At 35.5% G+C, this 27,500-nt stretch overlaps 1 protein-coding gene across 1 annotated transcript in view; it reads right to left on the bottom strand.

Annotated features, from left to right (window-relative positions):
- LOC137644604 (uncharacterized) overlaps positions 1-27,500 on the bottom strand; it is a 79,992-nt gene that overhangs the window by 17,154 nt on the left and 35,338 nt on the right. The window contains exons 4-16 of the mRNA XM_068377559.1: positions 27,170-27,316; positions 26,574-26,727; positions 25,243-25,375; positions 21,078-21,214; positions 19,204-19,420; positions 18,681-18,794; positions 17,454-17,592; positions 15,477-15,593; positions 12,909-13,479; positions 11,058-11,260; positions 9,735-9,985; positions 9,136-9,262; positions 8,308-8,747 (exon numbers count right to left, since the gene is read on the bottom strand). Coding sequence (XP_068233660.1) covers positions 8,308-8,747; positions 9,136-9,262; positions 9,735-9,985; positions 11,058-11,260; positions 12,909-13,479; positions 15,477-15,593; positions 17,454-17,592; positions 18,681-18,794; positions 19,204-19,420; positions 21,078-21,214; positions 25,243-25,375; positions 26,574-26,727; positions 27,170-27,316 — 2,750 coding nt within the window. The remainder of the gene's footprint in view (positions 1-8,307; positions 8,748-9,135; positions 9,263-9,734; positions 9,986-11,057; positions 11,261-12,908; positions 13,480-15,476; positions 15,594-17,453; positions 17,593-18,680; positions 18,795-19,203; positions 19,421-21,077; positions 21,215-25,242; positions 25,376-26,573; positions 26,728-27,169; positions 27,317-27,500) is intronic.

Genomic DNA, 27,500 nt, shown 5'->3' with positions numbered 1-27,500 from the left:
AATTTCAGGAGATTTGATTTGTAAATTTTACCTTACCTAGCCATTATCAGATCTGATTTTTTCCAGTTTCATAAAACATAAATTTCAAAAACCCTTTATTTGATGTAGTTTATATATTCAAATTATGCCACCACCTACTAGCGATTATCGGTGTTTTTTTTTCCCAGACCTTTTAACCTCAATTTCAAAGACCCTGTATATTAAACCACCTAGCCATTTTCAGACTTAAGACTTCCATTTAACCTCATTAAGACCCTGTATATTATTCCACCACCCAGCCATTTTCAGAAGTTTATAAGACTTCCATTTAACCTCAATTTTAAAGACTGTATATTATTCCACCACCCAGCCATTTTCAGAAGTTTATAAGACTTCCATTTAACCTCAATTTTAAAGACTATTATTCCACCATCTAGCCATTTTCAGACTTCCATTTAACCTCAATTTTTAAGAACCTGTATATTATTCCACCACCTAGCTATTTTCTTACTTTTTTCAGTCTTCCATTCAACCTAAATTTTTAAAGACCCTGTATTAGAGATCAGTGTTTATATTTTCAAATTAATCCACCACCTTTCCTAAATAGCATATTCCGTTCATCACCATCGGAAAAAGTGCAAAACAAAGGACCGCGACATCAGCACACTCTAGGTCTGCTAATTTGCAGTTGGCTAGTCCAATTTTATTAATAGGCCTACCACTGGTAAATCCTTAAACATAGGCGATACACTGCGCTGGTTAAAAGAGTTATATTCATAATTAAGATTTTATTCTTATATGCCTGGCACTGACTAAGAATAGGCTCGTACAGTTATGCATATTCAGGTTTAAGGAAATTTACAAATAAAACATACATGAACACTTATCTACGAAGTATATACTATTATTTGCAGTTTAATGTACAAATTCATCCATTAAACATAGGATTGAGAAACTAACACTTCTGAAAAGAACAAATCTAATTCATGGTGAAAAAGTCTAGTAATCATTGCTTCTAGATTACCATTGACAAGGTTGTAGGTCACTAAATTTTATGCAAAGGGAATTATCCGACGAAATATTTAAAATAACTTATATAATTAAACAAACTAAACTGTACAATGCAGGAAAACTATACAATATAAGTTTGCTGCATAACTACCAACATCAAAACTAATTTACAAGAGAATTCAGAAAGATTAAAAAATTTCAGAACACAAAAAGTTTAACGAATTAGAACTTCAGCAATCATTAACCAATAGTATTAGTTTAATATTTACAATGATATATGCATTGATTTATGGCGATGATAATTGGCAATTACAAACTTCTCCGCTGAAGAGATCATCACTTTGACTATCCTCAAGAAAGTGCTCTCGACAAATCATCGGCAATACTATTCTCTCTTCTTGGAATATATCACTGATAATGAAGTTATGAAGATGCAAGCTCCATTCCAGGATTTTCAGATTAGTATTTCGAGGTCCCAACAGGAACACTAGGGTTTGTAGTCTGGTCTGAATATGTTGCAGGATTATTTACAGAGAAATCTAATTTCTGTATGGCTCTTACGATAGAAAGTAGCCCCTTCTTGACAGTGGAGAGAATCACACTTCAGCCTGCATGAAAATTACGAAGCTGGTTGCAGTGATTTAGTTGCAGGGTTTACTTGAAAAGGACAGCACCGACCACATTCTCGCCTCAATACACCTGTAAAATTAAAATTTTGGAAGATTAGGTGGAGATAATACTGGCTTAAACAAAGCTAAAGTTCTTAGTCTGGTTAAAATTACAGGTTTCGTCCCGTAAGTTTATTCTATGGGGTGGTTAGATTAATCGGTGGATGAGCAAAATCACTAAAAATCTGGTAGGAATTTCATTAATGAGGCCATCCCTAAGAATATAACTTGCGAGTAGCAGGCTTGAGAAAATTCTAAGTCATATTTGTGTCTTCGGGACAGATCACATTACCTAGAACAGGAACTGAGTACTCCTCCCGAGCTTCTGCAAAATTGGATTTAGCAAGATTGATTGTGATGCCAAAGCCTCTGAACCTTTCAAAACCTTTGATTTAAATTTCTGACCAAAATTTTCTGACCAAGTGTCAGACACCACAACAATAGAATAAAGATATACCCCCATCGAGATACTTTAAAGATTATTGACCATTCCCTGGAAGCTAGCAGATTTATTACGCATTTCAAAAGTACTGAAACAATTATAAAGGCAATAGTAAGAAGATTATAAAGGCAATAGTAAAGGCAGATCTAGATTTGTCTTTAAAGGGAAAAATATTCCTTCAGAATATCAACACAATTGAATATTTCAATGCCCCAATTTCATTTAATATTGGTCATCAACACAAGGTAAAGCTATATTTTACTACAACCGAATCTAGTTACTTGAAAACTAGTACATAACTCAAACTTTGCCATTGGGGTTTGATACCAACAAGCAAGGGAAGCCCAAGAATACTTTATGGGTATAGCTAGTTTCTCAACAAATTAGCAGCCTCTGCTATCAGTAACCTTTCTGGATTTACCTTTTATAGTTCTGGCAGCAAGCGTCACTGGTGGCAGCAAGCGTCACTGGTGGCAGCAAGCGTCACTGGTGGCAGCAAGCGTCACTGGTGGCAGCAAGCGTCACTGGTGGCAGCAAGCGTCACTGGTGGCAGCAAGCGTCACTGGTGGCAGCAAGCGTCACTGGTGGCAGCAAGCGTCACTGGTGGCAGCAAGCGTCACTGGTGGCAGCAAGCGTCACTGGTGGCAGCAAGCGTCACTGGTGGCAGCAAGCGTCACTGGTGGCAGCAAGCGTCACTGGTGGCAGCAAGCGTCACTGGTGGCAGCAAGCGTCACTGGTGGCAGCAAGCGTCACTGGTGGCAGCAAGCGTCACTGGTGGCAGCAAGCGTCACTGGTGGCAGCAAGCGTCACTGGTGGCAGCAAGCGTCACTGGTGGCAGCAAGCGTCACTGGTGGCAGCAAGCGTCACTGGTGGCAGCAAGCGTCACTGGTGGCAGCAAGCGTCACTGGTGGCAGCAAGCGTCACTGGTGGCAGCAAGCGTCACTGGTGGCAGCAAGCGTCACTGGTGGCAGCAAGCGTCACTGGTGGCAGCAAGCGTCACTGGTGGCAGCAAGCGTCACTGGTGGCAGCAAGCGTCACTGGTGGCAGCAAGCGTCACTGGTGGCAGCAAGCGTCACTGGTGGCAGCAAGCGTCACTGGTGGCAGCAAGCGTCACTGGTGGCAGCAAGCGTCACTGGTGGCAGCAAGCGTCACTGGTGGCAGCAAGCGTCACTGGTGGCAGCAAGCGTCACTGGTGGCAGCAAGCGTCACTGGTGGCAGCAAGCGTCACTGGTGGCAGCAAGCGTCACTGGTGGCAGCAAGCGTCACTGGTGGCAGCAAGCGTCACTGGTGGCAGCAAGCGTCACTGGTGGCAGCAAGCGTCACTGGTGGCAGCAAGCGTCACTGGTGGCAGCAAGCGTCACTGGTGGCAGCAAGCGTCACTGGTGGCAGCAAGCGTCACTGGTGGCAGCAAGCGTCACTGGTGGCAGCAAGCGTCACTGGTGGCAGCAAGCGTCACTGGTGGCAGCAAGCGTCACTGGTGGCAGCAAGCGTTGCACTTACTGGGTTCATTGTACTGATGCAGTAAATTAGATAGGTCTTCCTTTGTTCCTCATTCAGGTGCCGCAAACACTGTTAGAGTAAAACACCTATTTGAACAGTATGACCAATATAGGACTTTAATCTTCCGGGGCCATAGAAGTAAATCTTAGTTACTTCACAATATCTGTGTTAAGAAAAAGATTGAGCAGTAGTGGCTAGTACACCATTATGAATAAGCATATTGACATAACTGGGTAGATTTAGGCATTATTAGTACTTGCCAAGCTATAATCCTAGTTTGAAAAGCGGGATTCAATAAGCCCAGGGGGCCCGACATTGAATATAGCCCAGTGATGAAAGGAAACTAGGAAAAATCGTATTTTAAGAACCCAAAATTTCCTATTAACAATATTGACAAAAGAGTGAGGTTAGATAAGATAATGCAATGGAAGGGCTCACGAGGTACTAAATTAGGATTTAAAAAAAAAAAAGTTTTCGGTATTAACTCAAGCATTGACCAATTTGAAGAGTGACAATTTAAAAAAATTGTATTTCAGATTTCATCTTAAGCCAAAAAATTAAGAAACAATTGAAATTTTTTTTAGCAGCAAACTCAAAGTTTTATAATAAGGTTTAATGTAATTTCGAAACTGCTTTAGATGCCCTTGACTAATTACCGCATCTCTTAATGAATATAACTCATAAGACTTAACTGTTCTACAACCAAACTATCGATAACTGTGGCGGCCTTCCCCACTAAACTAGACCTGACAAACCATTTTTCCAACAAACATTTCATACAAGAAGCCACATCTTCAAAAATTGTCTTAAAAATTTCAAATTTAGGTACTAACTTTATACAGTCACATCAAATTTAGCGGGCTGATTAGCAAATAGCACATTCTTTTATATTTTCAATAGCAAAGATACTTTTTTTCCTCCATATGTCTAGCTGATAGGCCCCGCAATGAGCATTACATTGGTAGAGCTGTAATTCTCTATTCGCCAATTCTATTTCAAATTTCTTTCCTTTAGTTCAACATTTTATTCTGTGCTTCTGGCGAGCATCCATTGTGATAAAACCAGAACAATCTAGACACCTATAGCTTTAATTCCTTATTCCGTTTCTCTAGTAAAATACTCATGTTGCCATAATTTATCCTTCCGTTTCTCTAGTTCAATACTCATGTTATCTTAATTTATTAAAACTATAGCTAATCTCACTCCAAGTCGAGATTTCTTGAACATCAACAAAGTATTTGTCTCATTACAGTTTTAAAAGTAATAAATTAACGTAGTTAAAGTAAGATTACACTTTAAAATCTTTAGCATTAATAGGAACTAACCTAACTACGCGGCTAGTGACTAAAGTTACTCGTTGCAGCATTTGGTAAATATTGCAAGGGAGACTTTGGGGTATTAAAAGCTAACATTAAACTACGGCGTAGTAATGAAAACTACTTTAAAATAGTAACACTTAACACAAGATCCTTACGAAAGTATGGTATATCCATATTACCTCGAAAAAGCAAGTAATATGTACGTCCCAAAGTTAATCCATAGATAAATACCAATTAACACAACTATTAACTGTGCGCAGTATGAGAATTCGAAGTGAACTTCGAAAACATAGTACGCGGAAGATATAGTAAACCTAAAATTCACCGAAGTCGACGGTCTTAAAGTAAAATATACCGCCACCGCCACAATTTATCACAGACATTCTTCAGTAAATAATAAAAAGATAAAATAAAAATATTCAGTAACAATAACGCTAGCCAGTGTTCAAATTCAGTTTTCTCAAAATTAATACGCTTAAAAACAAACAGAAAAGACCAAGTAGAAGATGACTCAAGGGGAAAAACTATGCCTTTAACTACCAATGGGTGCTTGACAGATCTACTCATCTTCTATAATTCTTGCACAATCATTTTATATTACATCAACATGACTTAATATATCTCAACACATGCTATCAATACAGTCACTGGCAAAATTAATAACACTGCACTTCATATCGCTAGGAGGCCAAACCATATTACTATAGTCAATTTCTTTTAGCGATGCATATTTGCACCGACTCGCGGCGGTGCCCTTTTAGCTCAGAAAAGTTTCCGGATCGCTGATTGGTTAGAATTATCTTGTCCAATCAATCTGCTATCCGGAAACTTTTCCGAGCTAAAAGGGCACTGCCGGGAGTCTGTAAATATGCATCACTAAAAGTAATGGACTATAGATGGCGATATATATCCCACTTCCGGAATAAAAAATATCACTATAGACTAGATAGCGATATACTGTATATCCCACTTCCGGAACACAAAATAAAACTATAGAAATGGAAATCTAAAGTGCCATATTAATAACCTGGACAAGATACCCATTTATAAAGGGTAAAGTTATCCAAATTCTCAAAATTCACTAAAACTTTTACCAAGGAACTTGAAAGGACAACTAAAATATTAATATTTATACATAACTGAACAATAGACTTTTCTTGATTTTACTTTACAAAACAAGAAATACCCTTTAACCAACACAAACCACGGTAACAACATAACCATATCAAACCTAACCATACAAATAGTTACTTACAAAATTAGAAGGTTCTCCATAGGTGTTCACGAGGCAGAAGCTGAGGCGAGACACACCTGGTGAAACGTTACAGGGTCCAAAGTTAACTACCTTTTGTCTGAAACGCCAAGGAGAACAAAGCAGGAACAGGAAAGTGAGATAGAATTCAGAATTTAGAAGGATTTTTAGGATTTAGAACCTCAAACAATATTGACTAAAATTTAAATAATTAGAACTTTATAGATTAATTATCAAACAAAATTATTAACAGTATTAAAATTTATACAATACGTACAATGCAATATATACACAATGTTGAAAATTTGCCGTAAAAAAGGTAAAAATTCTGGCATAAATGTTGCCAGCATTTGCCGTTTTAAAAACAGATATATTGACGTTAAAGAGTGATATTACGGTCACCAACCTGTAAAAGATAATAACAAAGTAGGGTAAATATTACGGTCGCCTGTATTTTACTGAAATACGGCTAAAAACTATATTTTTTACGGAGAATTTCCGATTAAAATTACCTTTTTTTTTTTTAACAGTGTACATCGATCCATGGCGAGGATAGCTGGCATTTAACACTATAAATCACAATTCTATCTTTTTTCTCTTCCTCTTGTTGTTTTCAAGTTTTTATAGTTTATTTATGAAAGATTTATTTTAATGTTATTGTTCTTAAACTTCTCGTAATTTATTTCCTTTCCTCACAGGGCTATTTTCCCTGTTGGGGCCCTTGGGCTTTAACATTCTGCTTTTTCAACTAGGGTTGTAGCTTAGCTAATAATAATAATAATAATAATAATAATAATAACGGTTCTATCTGTGTCTTAAAAGGGAATAAGTTTCTCGCAGGTTTTCAGTGTTTAAAAAATCTCTCCTTGATTGATTCCTGACAAGCTTCACAATAACTGATTGTAAAGTCATAATAATAAAAAAAGGAAAAACGAGAAATACACACTCAATAGAAAGTAAACTTTTATTGTATGGCTTACAAACGCATGATGTACTGTACATATATCACTGTACTATCAACCAACACTTTCCATATATTTAATGTCTTTCACTAACGTTTGCCTGAGTATGTCAACATCCCAATAAAAAAAAACACTTACCACATTAACACTAATGTCTTTTTGATGCGTCCTCATTATACCAGCGATTTACGATTCATGGCACAATATCAATACAAAACTGTAACCTTCAAATGCTTAACAGGAGTCACATGTCTGATAAATCCTTCCTTCTGTGCTTGACAACCATCACAATCATAATAAGCTGTCCTGTAACTTTTACATATTCATCAAATGTATGTTTACTGTCTTCATGCTAACACCGTTATAATTATGTACACTTCCAATACAAAATGTGGCAACATGTTCTCAACATTCAGACAATATCAAAAGGTTGTTTGTTAAGAAAAAAATATTAAGCTGTCCTGTAACTTTTACATATTCATCAAATGTATGTTTTTATCCTCATACTAACACGGTTATAATTATGTACACTTCCAATACAAAATGTGGCAACATATTCTCAACATTCAGACAATATCAAAAGGTTGTTTGTTAAGAAAAAAATATTAAGCTGTCCTGTAACTTTTACATATTCATCAAATGTATGTTTACTGTCCTCATTTTAACATCGTTATAATTATGTACACTTCCAAAACAAAATGTGGCAAACATGTTCTCAACATTCAGACAATATCAAAAGGTTGTTTGTTAAGAAAAAAATATATAAAGAGTTAATTCAAAATGTGTGATGCATACCTAGGGATAATACTAGCTAAGAACAACATTGTAACAAAGATAAAAAAAAATGAACAGTGTAAAGAACATTTCAAGATTAAGCAGTTGGTCAATGTAGGATTGGCTGCCTTCATTAAGCTACTTCCATGTATATCTTTGGCTATGTATACATATTCATGTGCTGCCCAAGTGATCTTCATGTTCAGAAAGCTCCTCCACAGGTGACTAGGTTGAGCAGAATCTTTCAAGCAAAAAAAGGATTAAAGTCAAGGGTAATACAACTCCTCCTTTTTCATACCGTTGAAGTTTAGAACGAAGGGATGATGCTGCATTTACTGAACAGGGATAATATCACCAGTATTTCTTGTTCAGAATATCAGAAGCTTCTGATTTCTTCTCAAGAGCCATCCACCCCATCCGGTAGTTCCTCTACAGCGTCACAGAACTCGCCTTCAGAACTGTCCATGCTCTGCTGTCGCTCCAGTGTCCTGGACTGCTTAATATACTGCTTCAGCTGGGATTCCCTTTCCTCGGGAAGCTTCAGCTTCAAGTTGCTGCTTGAGCCGATTCTGTGTATGCTGTTGACTCTCTTTACAGTGTTGACCACATCACTGATACTCATAGGTTTTTGAGCATACTGCTTTTTCCTGCTGATAACCTCTGCCAACTCATTCTTAATTGTGTCAACGCAGAGTAGGGTATTGAATTCCACGAGCTGCGTAAGGCGATCAAACTGAATTGGCTCGTAACAGAAGTTCATGGAGGAATAGGGGTTGTTTGGGTCATCAAAAATGGGGAAATCTGCAAATTTCTTCTCCTCCTCTGTTTCTCTTGGAACACCTGGAAATGTGAAAATAATTCTCTTTTAATGAATCAGTTAAAAATTTCATGGTCAAGAGTTTCTTGAAAATGAGGCAATATGAACAATCTAAAATTGTCAAAAAAAAAGAAAAAAAAATGGGGATGAATAAACTCTGAAAGAGTATCAGGATTTTTTTTTTTTTATTATGAGAGGGCTATAAGTTCTTGACTTGAAAATGAACTGTCTCCTATCATATATTGTTTTTTTTCTATATAGGCCTACCAGTGGGTTATCTCACTGAATTTATTAAAACTACTTCACTGTACTCAAATCATACAAACAACTCTTAAGTACATCACATATCAACCACAAACCTCCAATATGTAAATACACTTTAAAAAAATGTACATGGAACACTCTTCTTACCTGGTTTCTTAAATTTTTTGAAAAGGTTATTGACCAAGGGAAAGTGTAAGATGACAGGGCAGAATTGGTCACTGGGATGCTTAAAGATGTAACATTCCCTTACTTCTTCATTCTTGTACTGTTCAATCTGAAAAGAAATGTGTAACATTAAAAAATCTAGAATGTATAAAAATATTGTAGTCCTCAGACTCACTGTGATAAGGCTGAAGTTTACCAGGAAAGATAGAAAAACATTACAGTTAATCAGACTTGTTTTAAGAAACGTATGGGACAGTCATACTTAATATATGACTATAACTAAGAGAATATCGTATTTAAAAATTCTAGAATGTATAAAAATATTGTAGTCCTCAGACTCACTGTAATAATGCTGAAGTTTACTAGGAAAGATAGAAAAACAGTACAGTTAATCAGACTTGTTTTAAGAAACGCATGGGACAGTGATACTCAGATTATGAATATAACTAAAAATAATATCATAGTCATACAGATGAGGGGGATCTCTAAGTATATAGGCTGAGGAGCCCATACCATGAAATCTAATAAAAAAAAAACCACAATCCCCTTCCCACATTCTACAAACATGTTGAAAAACTAACCATTTTCTTAATTGGAGGAAAAGGCACTTTGTTTTGTACTGCCCAACTCTCTGCCAGGATTAGTTCTTTGAAAGGATGATGTTTGTCTTCAGGCCTTTGAGAGAAGTCAAAGGACAGGTAGATGTCGACTGCTCTCTGTGGCCGCAAGAGAAGAGGGTATGGAGAGTTGAAGGCCAGACCAGAGTCGACGATGAATAACTTCTTAGCCTTGTTGTCTAGGGGCTCGTATCGGCAACCTTTTCCAATGTCCACTGGAAATGTAGGGAAAAGAAATGTTGCTTAGGCTGTTCTTAGACAAGGTTAATTATGTCTCACACATTGCATTTGTTTTACTGTTCTTTTTTGTTCTGCAATGAACATTCTTGGAAAAGGTATGGCACTGTAGGTCTATAATAAATGTGACAGTGAAGTGAAAGGAATGCCCACCATATGGAACTGTAGGTCTATACTAAATGTGACAGTGAAGTGAAAGGAATGCCCACCATATGACACTGTAGGTCTATAATAAATGTGACAGTGAAGTGAAAGGAATGCCCACCGTATGGCACTGTAGGTCTATAATGAATGTGACAGTTAAGTGAAAGGAATGCCCACCGTATGGCACTGTAGGTCTATAATAAATGTGACAGTGAAGTGAAAGGAATGCCCACCATATGACACTGTAGGTCTATAATAAATGTGACATTGAAGTGAAAGGAATGCCCAACGTATGGCACTGTAGGTCTATAATAAATGTGACAGCGAAGTGAAAGGAATGCCCACCATTTGGAACTGTAGGTCCATAATAAATGTGACAGTGAAGTGAAAGGAATGCCCACCATATGGCACTGTAGGTCTATAATAAATGTGACAGTGAAGTGAAAGGAATGCCCACTATATGGGACTGTAGGACTATAATAAATGTGGCAGTGAAGTGATTGTATTTTGTAAAACTTTAATCCATTCTTCAGGTTTAAAATGATTCTCAGCAATACTAAATAAGTATGACAATAAAGATTAGTATAAATTAGAGTAAGCAAAAAAAAAAGTGAGAACTAAATTAACCATAATTTAAATTTAAATTGCCACTAAAACTTTTTAGTGCCGGTTTAGTATGTGGCCTACCTTTCGTATATGGCCTACGAAATTCTATCTGTTTCAGTCTGTGACTTAACCTAACCTAACCTATCCTAACAAACCAGGTAGGCCACATACTTAACCAGAATAAAAAAGGTAGGCCACATACTAAACCGGCACCAACTTTTTTCCAAAATGGTTCATCTGCAATCAAATTTGAAATCAATAAAACCCTTCTTGGTACTCTAGAAAATCATATGCACTTACTTTCATCTTGGTCCTCTTCTTCTAGGGTCTCGGTGAATGGGGAAATGGGGAATGAATGTCTTAAGGATAAACCTCTGAATGGGTTCAAGACCTCTCCGGCTCTACCTGCGCGGGAATTCAGGATGTTGGCTCCAGTCATGATGCTCTGCTTCAGCCCGTCCCATAAACCTTTTTTCTCAACTCTCTGTTTTCTGAAGGTACTCCTGAAATATAGATAACCTTCCTGAATACAAACTTTAAAAAAGTCATCTTCATTTCATTAACCCTTTGAGTGCCAATCCCTTACTAAAATAAAATAAAAATGGCAATCAAGCTCCAGGCCTTTCTTTGGACATTTTACTTGACTAATTTTGGCAGAAACATTACTATACAGTAGATATGACTTCAAAATTTTATCATCATAAAGCTTAATAAATTTAATTTTAATTTATATATATTTTACATTTTGTAAAATTTTTCATGTAGATGAATAAAAAAGATAAAAAAAACTGGTCATAATTAGAGATAAGATATATACAATGATACCAACGGAAGTAGAAATATTTAGACGTAAAACGCGTCTAATGGTGCTCAAAGGGTTAATTTTCAAGAACCCAAGTAATGACAAGATATATTTCTGAGTTTGTGATAAAAAGAAAGTGTTTATGGGAAATGCAAAATAACACAAACTAAATCCAAATTAATGTAACTGGGTATGGCTCAGTGATGATGTATGTATAACCTTCCCCTATCAGAATTCAACAACCAAGAGCTCCTTCACTAAGCCACAATAGTCTCTTTGATGTAAGATTTGCTTGCATTATTAAACGTGGCAACAGTAACTCAGGGGTGTAGCTAGAGATTTGGGGACCGGGGGGGGGGGGCTGATTTTGTGGAATCCTTCCACTCCTCTTTACTTTAGTGAGTTGCTGGTAATTCTAAATGTAGACTTACTTTAACGTTCGGAGCCTGATTTGGAGGCCCCTCTCATAGAGGCCCGGGGGCCATTTTCAAAAAAACCTAATCCTTAGCTATGCCAATTATAATCTTAAGGAAAAATGATCCAGGATTGAAACCAAATCAAATAAAGAAATCTTTCTCTTGCCCTTTCCATGTTCGTAAAGAATGCTTAAAATCTGTAGTAATATAACTATAAACTGTAACATTAAAACCAAATACAATCTACAACTTTGCTAACCTAACACAGGACATTCAGCAGAACCCTTGTACCATAGCTCCCAAAAGTAATGACAATGTATGGTGCAAAAAAATAGCTAAATGAACAGGAGGACACATGCTGTCTGATCACCTATCCTCTTGGTAGGGTTGGTATGCCTGGTTACCCGTCGTAGGCGCTACTGCCAATAAGCAAAACAATGGCTTCATATAGCTCCAGAGATCCATCGATAACATATAAATATGATAACTGTTCTGTAATATCTATTCCTTTTTGTTTAGCAATGCAATCCATTATGGCATACTTCATTGGTCTGTTATGGCTCTTGGAAAACTTAGTCACATCAATTGACCGAGTTGCCATAGTTTAGTACTAAGATATCTATAGTCTAATATTGGTAAAGCCACAGCTAATGAATGAATGCATGTTATGTATCATCATACCAAAGCCACAACAAATATATCTATAGAGTAATTGATATTACATTAAAATATAGAGTATACTATCCAAGGTCATATATGACATCCACTTCCCAATAATAATCAGGCCTACCACTTTTTTTACTCGCCTCTCGCAACATATGTCAAATAACATCGTACAGTATGTCAGATTATATAGCACAGTTTTTTAAACCTTACTTTTGAGGGCTATAGTACACCAGATAAGCAAAAGAACTCACTAAAGATCTAAGTTACCTTCTGTTGGCCCATTTATCCTTTGAAGTATTATTGTTTTCCGGAGACTTCTTTTCCGCTTCCTCCTTTGAACTCTTCCGTAGACTGGGTCCTTTGATTGCTCCTTTCCGTACCAGCCGGTCAGGTTGGCTCTTTTGGGATTCTTTGTCCACAGGACCACTTTTGGTGCTGGAGTTCTTAGCGTTGTCTTTCGAGGTCTTCCTCTTGGGTAATTCGAGACTGAAACCTTTCGTGAATGGGTTCCTGTTCTCCTTTTTCTTGCTTTCACTGATGGCTAAACTGTCCACAGATTCTGAGAGGTCTTCTCTCTGCTCCTTTGAGGCCGCAAGGAGACGTTCATCGAGAGAAGCGGCCTTTTCCATGGACGATCTCCTACTGGGAACTTTCCGGTCCTCCGGGATAGTCTCTTCGCTAGGGAAGAACACGTTGCCTTCACGTTGAGGCTCATAAGCGCAAGGCGTTTGGAAATCTCCATTCAGTTCTTCTTCGCTTACATCATCTTCCCCAACAATGTCCTCTTCGTCTTCGGAATCCGAATCTTCCTCCGAATTGTTTTGATCATTTAACCGATCTGTGGAAAAAGTAAAAAACCCAGAGTTTTAATCTCATGTTTTTATTATCTATTGTTTAATCTATAAAATTCTGTAAAGCAAGAGTCTGTTAAATGTTTAGCATAAGGTATCCAATCCATATATTGTCACATCAAAATCAAATTTTAAAGATTCTTATACAGAGTGTACATGGTTCAGATCCCCTTTGCATCAGTACTTTTGCGATCCAGTGTACAAAGTTTACAGCCCCTTTGCATCAATACTTTTGCGATCCAGTGTAAGTTTACAGCCCCTTTGCATCAATACTTTTGCGATCCAGTGTACATGATTTACAGCCCCTTTGCATCAATACTTTTGCAATACAGTGTACATATTTCAGAGCCCCTTTGCATCAATACTTTTGCGATCCATTGTACATGGTTCAGACCCCCTTTGCATAAATACTTTTGCGATCCAGTGTACATGGTTCAGACCCCCTTTGCATCAATACTTTTGCGATCCAGTGTACATGATTTACAGCCCCTTTGCATCAATACTTTTGCAATACAGTGTACATATTTCAGAGCCCCTTTGCATCAATACTTTTGCGATCCATTGTACATGGTTCAGACCCCCTTTGCATAAATACTTTTGCGATCCAGTGTACATGGTTCAGACCCCCTTTGCATCAATACTTTTGCGATCCAGTGTACATGGTTCAGAGCCCCTTTGCATAAATACTTTTGCAATCCAGTGTACATGGTTCAGACCCCCTTTGTATCAATACTTTTGCGATCCAGTGTACATGGTTCAGACCCCCTCTGCATCAATACTTTTGCGATCCAGTGTACATGGTTCAGACCCCCTTTGTATCAATACTTTTGCGATCCAGTGTACATGGTTCAGACCCCCTCTGCATCAATACTTTTGCGATCCAGTGTACATGGTTCAGACCCCCTTTGTATCAATACTTTTGCGATCCAGTGTACATGGTTCAGACCCCCTCTGCATCAATACTTTTGCGATCCAGTGTACATGGTTCAGACCCCCTTTGTATCAATACTTTTGCGATCCAGTGTACATGGTTCAGACCCCTCTGCATCAATACTTTTGCGATCCAGTGTACATGGTTCAGACCCCCTTTGTATCAATACTTTTGCGATCCAGTGTACATGGTTCAGACCCCCTCTGCATCAATACTTTTGCGATCCAGTGTACATGGTTCAGACCCCCTTTGTATCAATACTTTTGCGATCCAGTGTACATGGTTCAGACCCCCTCTGCATCAATACTTTTGCGATCCAGTGTACATGGTTCAGACCCCCTTTGTATCAATACTTTTGCGATCCAGTGTACATGGTTCAGACCCCCTCTGCATCAATACTTTTGCGATCCAGTGTACATGGTTCAGACCCCCTTTGTATCAATACTTTTGCGATCCAGTGTACATGGTTCAGACCCCCTCTGCATCAATACTTTTGCGATCCAGTGTACATGGTTCAGACCCCCTTTGTATCAATACTTTTGCGATCCAGTGTACATGGTTCAGACCCCCTCTGCATCAATACTTTTGCGATCCAGTGTACATGGTTCAGACCCCCTCTGCATCAATACTTTTGTGATCCAGTGTACATTGTTCAGTTTGTTTTTCTTGACTTAATCAATTTAAATCAAGCAATTAATCTCGTATTTACTCTTCTCTAATGAACTTCTACCTCACTTAATTGAAGGTACTATACTCAATTCTTTTTAGTTAGGTAGATTTGCACCGACTCGCTAGGATGCCATTTTAGCTCGGAAAAGTTTCCTTATCGCTGATTGGTTGGACAAGATAATTCTGACCAATCAGAGAGCAGGAAACTTTTCCAAGCTAAAAGGGAACCGCTGCGAGTCAGTGCAAATGCGCCTCATTAAAAAAATTTGAGTATAGGCTAGAAGAGGCCCAGAGTTCTCACATAATTCAGGTAAAGATGTAGTTACATTTGGAATTCTATTAAATATAATTTAATATGATTAATTATAACTTGATGACACTTACCATGAAAGTCGGATTCCTTTTCTTTTTGGGCGTCTCGCATGATTTGTACAATGTCCTTCTTGCCTCCTTCCATGACCAGCCTTTTGAAGAGTATCGTGAATGCGCTACCCCAGACTCCTATAATAAATAATAATAATAATAATAATGATAATAATAATAATAATAATGATAATAAGGATAATAATATAAATAATAATAATAATAATAATAATAATAATAATAATAATAATAATAATAATAACTGTAATGATAATAATAATAATAATAATAATAATAATAATAATAATAATAATGATATTAATAATAATAATAATAATAATAATAATAATAATAAAGATATTAATAATAATAATAATAACACTAATCATAATAATAATAATAATAATAATAATAATAATGATAATAATAATAAAGATAATGATAATAATATTAATAATAATAATAACAACAATATTAATAACAACAATAACAATAATAATAATAATAAATCTAAGAGTAATTTCTTCATCATTACAATATACGTTGAATATTTATTTAAAAGAAAATTCCAGTAATGTCTTCTACTTGTAGTAAAAGAGGTATTATAAAAAATAAATTCTTCATAGGTAGAGCCTTCGATTAAAATATTAGAATAATGAAATTATTATCTACAAATGCTTCTTACCTTATTATCCCACTTTGCATGAAGAAGAAAGAAATATTTATTGCTATATGTTATATAATCAATAAAAAAGGTAGATTTTGCAATGTGCTGGGTTGCGAGGTTGGCCTTTTTTCAGGGAAAAAAATAAGAAATTTGACCTTTTTAAAAAAATGGTTGCCCTTTTTTCAGGTCAAAAAATATAAAAAAGTATGAAATTTGGCATTTTTTCAGGTAAAAAAAATATAAAAAAGTATGAAATTTGGCCTTTTAAAAATTGTTTGGCCTTTTTTCAGGTCAAAAAATATAAAAAAGTATGAAATTTGGCCTTTTTAAAATTGGTTGGCCCTTTTTCAGGTCAAAAAAATATCAAATTTGACTTTTTAAAAAATTTGATGGCCTTTGTAAATATTATATTTTTGGTCTTTTTTCTACCAATGAGTTGGCCTTTTAAAGCTGCGGTTAATCAGAAGTTGGCCTTTTCTCATTTTTGAAAACCTGGCAACCCTGCGCGGCCGCTACACATTGAAAATAGAGTTATAAGGGCATAGAGAGAGAAAATAAATACCAACTATCATAAAATAAACAAGAAATGCACAGTTGGATACAAGAATTCCTAGTATAGCATGCTCTGAAGTAGAGCACCCAGCCACACCATTACTGCACGGAGAGTTCCTGTATTTAGCCCCGCCCACCTTATCTGTCATCTCATCCTGCACTATCGGTTGATTTCTCTCCACGAAGTAACGGTGTAACACGGTGCAATTCTTTGGAACGAGGCTTGCCAGGGACTCCTGTCTCCAACTGTACAATTAGAGGATGCTATTATCTCACAGTAATGCACAACTACATGTTAAAGAGAGAGAGAGAGAGAGAGAGAGAGAGAGAGAGAGAGAGAGAGAGAGAGAGAGAGAGAGAGAGATATTACCTTGCAAAAGAGAGATTACTTTGCAAAAGAGAGATTACATTGCGAGAGAAAGAGAGAGGGAATTACCTTGAGAGAGAGAGAGAGAGAGAGAGAGAGAGAGATTACCTTGCAAAAGAGAGATTACTTTGCAAAAGAGAGATTACATTGCGAGAGAAAGAGAGAGGGAATTACCTTGAGAGAGAGAGAGAAAGAGATTACCTTGCAAAAGAGAGATTACTTTGCAAAAGAGATTACATTGCGAGAGAAAGAGAGAGGGGATTACCTTGAGAGAGAGAGAGAGAAAGAGATTACCTTGCAAAAGAGAGATTACTTTGCAAAAGAGATTACATTGCGAGAGAAAGAGAGAGGGGATTACCTTGCAAGAGAGAGAGAGAGAGAGAGAGAGAGAGAGAGAGAGAGAGATGATTACCTTGCAAGAAATGGAGTGGGAGCTCATCAAAATGCTTGATCTTCTTGCCAACGATAAACTTATTCCCGAAGTCCTGCGTCTTCATAAACGTTCCGTATTTAGCTATGCCAATTTCATATGGCGAGAATTCGACCCATTCCTGCAATCAAAAAAAAAAAAGAAAAAAAAAAAAAAAAAAAAACATGGTTAACTTCTGATAAAAAAAGTTTTTTTTTTTTTTTTAATTTACTTTGCGTTCTGTATTAGATTATGTATTTTTAATATGATTTTATCGTGCGGTTTGTTCTTACTTTCCCCATTTACAATCCAGTGTTAATAAACTCTGTTTCACTTCTAAATACAAAATAAATCTCCAAATTGGACCAATGCCCATTTTTGAAACTAGCAATGCATAAGCATCAACAACCCGCAAGACTGTGGTGTTCTGGCTACTAAAAAAAAAAAAAAAAAAAAAAAAAAAAAAAAAAAAAAAAATTAAAGAATTAATTTATCCAATCTTGTTCTCACGAAAAAAAAAAAGGAAAAAAGCATTATCTAATTATTTTAGGGAATCATTCAAAAGAAATTTAAACGATAACTAGTTAAAATTATCATAAAATCAGAGCAAAAATGGGTTGTAGTACCCGAAATCTAAACCTAGATTCCACACTTTCAAAAAATCTAATCATTTTAGAGAATCATATCATACAGAACACAAAAATAAATGATAACTACAGTTAACATTAATATGGCATGAAGCCACAACTATATAACAATGAGATAAATCAGTCATAGTTTAACCCCAAACCTAGGCCTAGAATAGATTATACACTTCCAAAAAACTAATTATTTTAGAGAATCATACAGAATACAAAAGTAAATGATTACTACAATTAAAATCAACATGAAATGAAGTCAGAGCTATATAACAATAAGAGATAAACTTACACCTATAGTCAATTTTTTTTTTAGTGAGGCAGAATGGCACCGACTCGCAGGGATGCCCTTTTAGCTCGGAAAAAGTTTTCTGACAGCTGATTGGACGGACAAAAATGCTCCTCCCCACCAATCAGCTATCAGGAAACTTTTCCGAGCCAAAAGGGCACCCCGGTGAGTCGGTGCAAATCTGCCTCACTAAAAAAAAAAAAAATTGACTAAGTTCTAACTTCCGAAAAAAAAGAAAAAAAAAAAAAAAAAAAAAAAAAAAACAGAAAAAGAATGCTATAACAACAAATAGGACTTTCTTACCGAGAAGGATCTGCAAGAGACATTTCGCTTGGCATGGAGGCAAGTGAACAGTGGTAAGGGAACAATGCCTTGCACTAGGAACTTCTGCATGTCGGTTAATTTTTTGTGTTTGTCCTGTAAATAATAATAAAAAAATTTTTTTGATAATACATCTGTGCAAGAGTTGGTCCGAATAGTATTTGCATTTATTAAAGCGATTAGTTGTATGTATTCATCAAGATTCGCATTCATTTATATGTAGCCTACTGATTATTTTTCGAATATCAAAATACTATAGGCCTATTTTAACGTTATTCTTATAGGGATGCAATGAGAAAGAGAGGCTTAGCTTACTTCGATGTAATAAGGTAAATTGAGAATATTTTTCGAATATCAAATATTAAACTACTGGCATATTTCAACAATATTCTTATACATATGCAGTGAGAGAAAGACAGGCTTACTATACTACTACTACTACTACTACTACTACTACTACTACTAATAATAATAATAATAATAATAATAATACATATCAACCAACCCCTTTCAACAAAACATCTCCGAGGAGATGACCGAAGAAATCGGTGAAGGAAACCGGCTGGCCCTTCTTGTATTTGGCAGCCATGCTGGCAATGTATTTATGGAAGCCCCAGAGTTTTTGCTTCCAGTCGTTGGTCACGGAGTCACGCAGCTCGGACTGGATTTGGGAGTGGGTGACGTAGGGGAACTGGTCGTGGGCGTATAGAGTCGAGATGTACCTGGAAGTGAAGAGAGGTTTCTTAAGATGATGATAATAATAATAATAATAATAATAATAATAATAATAATAATAATAATAATGATAATAATAATAAAAATAATAATAATAACAATAATACTGTAGTCAATTCTTTTTAGGGAGGTAGATTTGTACCGACTCGCAGGGGTGCCCTTATAATAATAATAATAATAATAATAATAATAATAATAATAATACTATAGTCAATTCTTTTCAGTGAGGCAGATTTGCACCGACTCGCAGGGGTGCCCTTATAATAATAATAATAATAATAATAATAATAATAATATAGTCAATTCTTCTTAGTGAGGCAGATTTGCACCGACTCGCAGGGGTGCCCTTATAATAATAATAATAATAATAATAATACAGCCAATTCTTTTTAGGGAGGCAGATTTGCACCGACTCGCAGGGGTGCCCTTATAATAATAATAATAATAATAATACAGCCAATTCTTTTTAGGGAGGCAGATTTGCACCGACTCGCAGGGGTGCCCTTATAATAATAATAATAATAATAATACAGCCAATTCTTTTTAGGGAGGCAGATTTGCACCGACTCGCAGGGGTGCCCTTATAATAATAATAATAATAATAATACAGCCAATTCTTTTTAGGGAGGCAGATTTGCACCGACTCGCAGGGGTGCCCTTATAATAATAATAATAATAATAATACAGCCAATTCTTTTTAGGGAGGCAGATTTGCACCGACTCGCAGGGGTGCCCTTATAATAATAATAATAATAATAATAATACAGCCAATTCTTTTTAGGGAGGCAGATTTGCACCGACTCGCAGGGGTGCCCTTATAATAATAATAATAATAATAATACAGCCAATTCTTTTTAGGGAGGCAGATTTGCACCGACTCGCAGGGGTGCCCTTATAATAATAATAATAATAATAATACAGCCAATTCTTTTTAGGGAGGCAGATTTGCACCGACTCGCAGGGGTGCCCTTATAATAATAATAATAATAATAATAATAATAATACAGCCAATTCTTTTTAGGGAGGCAGATTTGCACCGACTCGCAGGGGTGCCCTTATAATAATAATAATAATAATAATAATAATAATAATATAGTCAATTCTTTTTAGTGAGGCAGATTTGCACCGACTCGCAGGGGTGCCCTTATAATAATAATAATAATAATAATAATAATAATAATAATAATAATAATAATATAGTCAATTCTTTTCAGTGAGGCAGATTTGTACCGACTCGCAGGGGTGCCCTTTTTAGCTCGGAAAAGTTTCCTGCTCGCTGATTGGTTGGACAGAATAATTCTAACCAATCAGATACCAGGAAACTTTTCCGAGCTAAAAGGGCACCGCTGCGAGTCAGTGCAAATGCGCCTCATTAAAAAAAAATATTTAGCTGTAATTTTGACGGGTCGTGTACAGTTGTACACTTATAATAATAATAATAATAATAATAATAATAATAATAATAATAATAATAATAATATGCTGAATGTCCACAGGCTAGGTCACTCATGATTGGCAAAGCAAGATCAATATTCGAGTCACAGACTATATATACATATGACCAACACCCAAAAACCCCCGGCCCCTTCAAACGCAAGCCAAGGCCAGGAAGGACCTGGAAGACCCATGGCAATATAATCTTACCAAGACGATCCAGATAATCCAGCGATGTAGGTGGCGCAGTCCAGAATTCCAGTTTCCTGCAGAGCTTTGACTGCTCCAGAGAGGCAAGTCATAGCCCTGAAGCCTCCACCTGATCCAAGTATTCCTAAGATGGGCACCTGTCAAGAAATAAACAATGATGAATGTTTTAATTTCATGATAACGATAAGGGATTAATAATTTCGGACATAGCTGGCTTACTTCCAATGGATATATCAACTTGGCTTTATTTAGAAATACTTTACATCATCTTAGTCTAATTCATTTAAAGGTTTAAATGTCACTCATGAATGACAGCCGGACATAGCTGGCTTTCTTCCAATGGATATATCAACTTGGCTTTATTTAAAAATACTTTACATCATCTCAGTCTAATTCATTTAAATGTTTAAAGGCCACTCGTGAATGACAGCCGGACATAGCTGGCTTACTTCCAATGGATATATCAACTTGGCTTTATCTAAAAATATTTTACATCATCTCAGTCTAATTTATTTAAAGGTTTAAAGGTCACTCATGAATGCCATCCGGACATAGCTGGCTTACTTCCAATGGATATATCAACTTGGCTTTATATAAAAATATTTTACATCATCTCAGTCTAATTCATTTAAATGTTTAAAGGCCACTCGTGAATGACAGCCGGGCATAGCTGGCTTACTTCCAATGGATAAATCAACTGTGCTTTATTTAGAAATATTTTACATCATATTAGTCTAAATCCTTTAAAGGTTTAACGGCCACTCATGAATGACAGCCGAACATAGCGGGCTTACTTCCAATGGATATATCAACTCAGCTTTATTTAGAAATATTTTACATCATCTCAGCCTAATTAATTTAAAGGTTACTTATGAATGGCAAAGGCAAGGGACATTGATAAATGCCCTAAAGACTGATCAGATACGTATGATCAACAACCAAGTCCAATCTCCGTCCAAGTTAAGACCAGGGAGGATCAAGCAATGGCTGTTGATATATCAGCAGGTAGACCTATAGGCTACCCCATACCCTGCCTCCTTAAGTTCACAAGGATGGTAAGGTTGCAAACGCTACAAGAAACTATCAAGCTTGAGTGGGTTTCGAACCCTAGTCCAGCAAACGCCAGGCAGGGACGTTTTAAATAGGCTACATTCAAAACAAGCTGTTAATACTAATCCCAAGTACTGAAATCCTAATGTATCTTTCTATTTCATGTTTCGTTTAATGCTCTTTCCTCAGTAGAATAAATTTGTAGTTCTACACAAGGTAGTTTTACGTTTTCTTCTGTTCTTGACGTCTTCTAATCAATCTTGGAACGAGCCCCTGTTTATTCTACTTCTTTTCTACATAAGAAAGACTTACGCTATACAATGTTGAAGATCTAATTTCCATAAGAATTTAAAGGTTTCCTATATTAAATTTATATTTTCATATACTTTATTTCCCTCAAAAAAAAAAAAGTCTAATCAATTAGCAGAATATTTTACATTTTTTCAACTCAAAAAATAGCTCTTCAACATATCTTTCAGTTAAGACCTTCCTATTTCAAATAATTCAAAGTATTTTTCCTTGTTGAATTATAACGAAGAATATGGCTTAGAACTTGTTCCACTTCAAGTTGTCTTGTCTGTGCAACAACAATGATATGTCCAAAGAGATTCTGTCAGCTTTGAGGACCATTTCCTTTCATTTGCATGTTGCCATCTTTGTATTGTACTACCCGTGTGTCACACGAGCGTACATAGTAACGACATTTCTCTTTTTTTTGTATATATTATCCTTTGTATCTTCGCTCTCCCCTCGCACTGACAGCAAATTGTTTAACATGTCTGCATACTCCATTGTTAACTGTTAACAGAACCGGTTGCCGGTTTGACGAGAAATGGCATGTCTGTATTTTGTGACCTTCTTACCGGGACCTTGAAAGCAACTGGGTAACTTTATTACGACACACCGAGTATATATATACACATGCCCCGGTAAGAAGGTAAAAAAATACACATGCTATTTCTTGTCAAACCGGCAACTGGTTCTGTTAACAGTTAACAATGGAGTATGCAGATATGTTAAAACAAGGTTCTGTAAGTGCGAGGGGAGAGCCAAGATATAAAGGATAATATATACAAAAAAAGAGAAATGTCGTTACTATGTACGCTCGTGTGACACACGGACAATGTTGCCAGATATGGGGATATATCCCTAGATTTTGGGATTTTGGGTGTCTGATGGGAACATTCTGTACAAATTTCTGTGAAGAAGAAACAAAGAGGAGAAATCCCTTAGCCTATATTGTTGGAATTAGTTTGCTTGCACTCATATGAAGTATAGGGAGTAATTTCTGTAATAGTAAAGTTACAGGATTAGAAGGAAATATGTGTCGAAATGGGGATATTTGGGTTGTTTTGGGGATTTTTTATCATGGGTTTTGGGGATTTTTACACTAACCCATCTGGCAACATTGCACACGGGTGATACAGTATACACACCACTGAAGGTCTTCAGTTTCTGCTTCTTCGTTGTTGCAAAGAAATCAACTGTATCGCTTTCTAAATGCTGAGTTCTGAATTCCCTTGCTGAATAATAATCAGAATCAAGTTACTTTTCCTATAGTCCATTTTTTTTATCGAGGCAGATTTGCACCGACTCGCAGTGGTGCCCTTTTAGCTCGGAAACGTTTCCTGATCGCTGATTGGTTAGAATTATCTCGTCCAACCAATCAGTGATCAGGAAACTTTTCCGAGCTAAAAGGGCACCGCTGCGAGTCGGTGCAAATCTGCATCGCTAAAAGAAATGGACTATAGTGCAACAGTTCACTGACTATGCATCTTAATTTTAATATTTCTTAGTAACACTTCTCTTCACTGCATAACTCCTAACTACATTTTTTTTAATGCCCTGCGTATATAACTTTAAATGAGATTCTAAAAGTTTTTACCCGTTAAACAATAGCAGTATAAAACAAAATTATAGTTGAATAACAATTTTTTTGTATAAGAAATTGTTCACTGTACTTTATAAAACATAATCATAGTTGAACATTTTTTTTTTGCTTAAGAAATTGTTTTCTGTACTTTTTAAAACATAATCATAGTTGAATAACAATTTTTTTTTTCATAAGAAATTGTTTTCTGTACTTTTTAAAACATAATCATAGTTGAATAACAATTTTTTTTTCATAAGAAATTGTTTTCTGTACTTTTTAAAACATAATCATAGTTGAATAACAATTTTTTTTTTCATAAGAAATTGTTTTCTGTACTTTTTAAAACATAATCATAGTTGAATAACAATTTTTTTTTTCATAAGAAATTGTTTTCTGTACTTTTTAAAACATAATCATAGTTGAATAACAATTTTTTTTTTCATAAGAAATTGTTTTCTGTACTTTCTAAAACATAATCATAGTTGAATAACAATTTTTTTTTCATAAGAAATTGTTTTCTGTACTTTTTAAAACATAATCATAGTTGAATAACAATTTTTTTTTTCATAAGAAATTGTTTTCTGTACTTTCTAAAACAAAATCATAGTTGAATAACAATTTTCTTTTTTTTCATAAGAAATTGTTTTCTGTACTTTCTAAAACAAAATCATAGTTGAATAACAATTTTTTTTTTTTTACATAAATTCTTTTCTGTACTGTACTATACTGTAGAACACAGACATTTAAAGTAGACACGTTCTTCAGGTAAAATGTAAAAGATAGAATATTAAAAAGATTTTGTAAGAAAGTGTTTCCTGTACTGTAAAATAAATGGAATAATAAAATTTTTGCGTGAATATTTGCTTACTAGCCAAAACCAGCCATATTTGAACGACTGTTTGGTACCCTTGACAGTGAGGCATTTGTTGACCGAATGCCCCACTTATAGCACTGAAAGGAATATATATCTGTTTGAGGCTCGGGGTGAGGATGGCAGGTTCATCCTTGCCAAGATTCTTGGACATGATGTGTCCTACCACGCTAGCAGTATTTTTAACTTTACTTCAGAAACAGGTTTTCTGAAAGCTATCTAACTTGAAATATATATTTTTTGGTTTTAATTGAACATTCTTTTATTCTTTATTTATAATAAATGATATCAGCGTTAATGACCTTAGATGTCAGGATGCCAGAAAACTTCAAATCAATCAATCAGTCAATCAATCAATCAATCAATCTTACCTGCTTATCAGTGTCAGGCGCTCTTGTGCCCATGAGACTCTGCAGTGAAGCCAAGACCTTCTGTCGACGTGTTAACAGATATTCTTTCTCCTCTGCGCACAAGGCTAAGGAGAAGCGCAGATCCGGCACCTTGCTGTTAAATGTATAAATATTATTATTACTATTGTCATTATTACTTGCTAAGCTACGAGCATAGTTAAAAAAGGTATTAATTATGCTATAAGCCCAAGGGCTCCAACAGGGGAAATAGTCCATTGAGGAAAGGAAATAAGGAAATACATAAAACATTTTCAGAAGAGTAACTACATTCAATTATATCTTTTTAATATAAACTATGAAAACTTGAAAAAAAAAACAAGAGGAAGAGAAATACAATAGAATAGTGTGCCCGAGTGTACCCTCAAGCAAGAGAACTCCAAGAGAGGAAAACTGTGTCAGCAGAATGAATAATAATTGAAAAAAAATAATAATTGGCACAGGCCTTAAAATATCAATTCACACTACATGATGGTACTTTTAATTATCATCACCATATGTCACACATTTAACGAGGAATATAAAAAAAAAATATTTATATACATGCATACCTTGATATATACATATACATATATAATGTATAAATAAATGTGTATATACATAGGCCTACACTAAATCATGCTCTTATAACAATTATATTACATTAAGGATCATTAAACAAGAACACACATAAAGCAAATCTTAAATCATTACTTCAATAATTTCTACTTAAAATTATTAATGCTTATTTACCAAATATTTCACAAATTAGGCTGTATTCAATTACCAATTCTATTTTCTTAAGAATTAACACAAATATACACACATAATATATACAATATATATATATATATATATATATATATATATATATATATATATATATATATATATATATATATATATATATATATATACTGTGTGTATATATATATGTATATATATATATATATACTGCATATATATAATGTATATTTACATATATATATATATATATATATATATATATATATATATATATATATATATATATATATATATATATATATATATATATATATAAATAACATAGCTGCAGCAAGCATATGTTTTAAAACACGCATCAAAACAAACACCAAAATACCTTAACATAATTTTTCAAAACCCACTTAGCAGGCCCCCTCCCCAAAATCGCCCCCCCTCCACAAAAAAAAAATAGAAAAATAAATACATCAAAACGTAAGATTTTAGCACAATTTTTCAAAGTCCACTTAGCAGTTCTCCTGAACCAACTCCCCCCCCCCCACACACATACAAAAAAGAAAAAAACATCTTACTTTTTCTCCAGTTTTAATCTGGCGTGGACTTTTGACCCGCCAGGGAAGACGAAGGTGTGATCTATTGGGACATCGTTGGTGAGTTCATTTACGCAAAACGTGTCTTCGCCCAAGGTTTCATCCAGCGTATAGTTCGCGTCCATCAATATCACTTCTGCGTTGGTTAAAGAAAGCAGTTATTATTATTATTATTATTATTATTATTATTATTATTATTATTATTATTATTATTATCATGAGAGAGAGAGAGAGAGAGAGAGAGAGAGAGAGAGAGAGAGAGAGAGAGAGAGAGAGAGAGAGAGAGAGAGAGAGAGATTGGGTATAACAAAAGTCACTTACTGAGGATATGTTCTCTTGAAGGATCCAAGAGAGAGAGAGAGAGAGAGAGAGAGAGAGAGAGAGAGAGAGAGAGAGAGAGAGAGAGAGAGAGAGAGAGAGAGAGAGAGAGAGAGAGAGAAAATATAACAAGCCACTTACTGAAAATATGTTCTGAAGGATCCAAAGAGAGAGAGAGAGAGAGAGAGAGAGAGAGAGAGAGAGAGAGAGAGAGAGAGAGAGAGAGAGAGAGAGAGAGAGAGAGAGAGAGAGTCACTTACTGAGAATATGCTCCTTCGAAGGATCCAAGTAAAAATGAAACGTTTCGTCCCACATAGGATTGACGCAATTGTCGATGTGACTCGTTCTCTTGGACGAATTTGAACATCCTGGGATGCGTAAGATGACGTAAGGGTCTGGCGTATCCACTGTAATAAAAAATGAGGTAAAATAACTAAGAACGGAAATCATGACGAAGGAATTTATACATACCGAAATAAATAGACAAATAAAATATTGCGTGTAAAAGAAAGTGAATGTTAAAAAGTCTGAGTAACTGAATATTAAAACGTCCAAGTAAGTGAATATTAAAATGTCTGAGTAAATGAGTAT

This window comes from Palaemon carinicauda, chromosome 7 (assembly GCF_036898095.1).
Source record: "Palaemon carinicauda isolate YSFRI2023 chromosome 7, ASM3689809v2, whole genome shotgun sequence".
NCBI classification, from domain to species: domain Eukaryota; kingdom Metazoa; phylum Arthropoda; class Malacostraca; order Decapoda; family Palaemonidae; genus Palaemon; species Palaemon carinicauda.
Note: the sequence above shows the minus strand (reverse complement) of the source record. Positions and strands in the feature narration are given on the sequence as shown.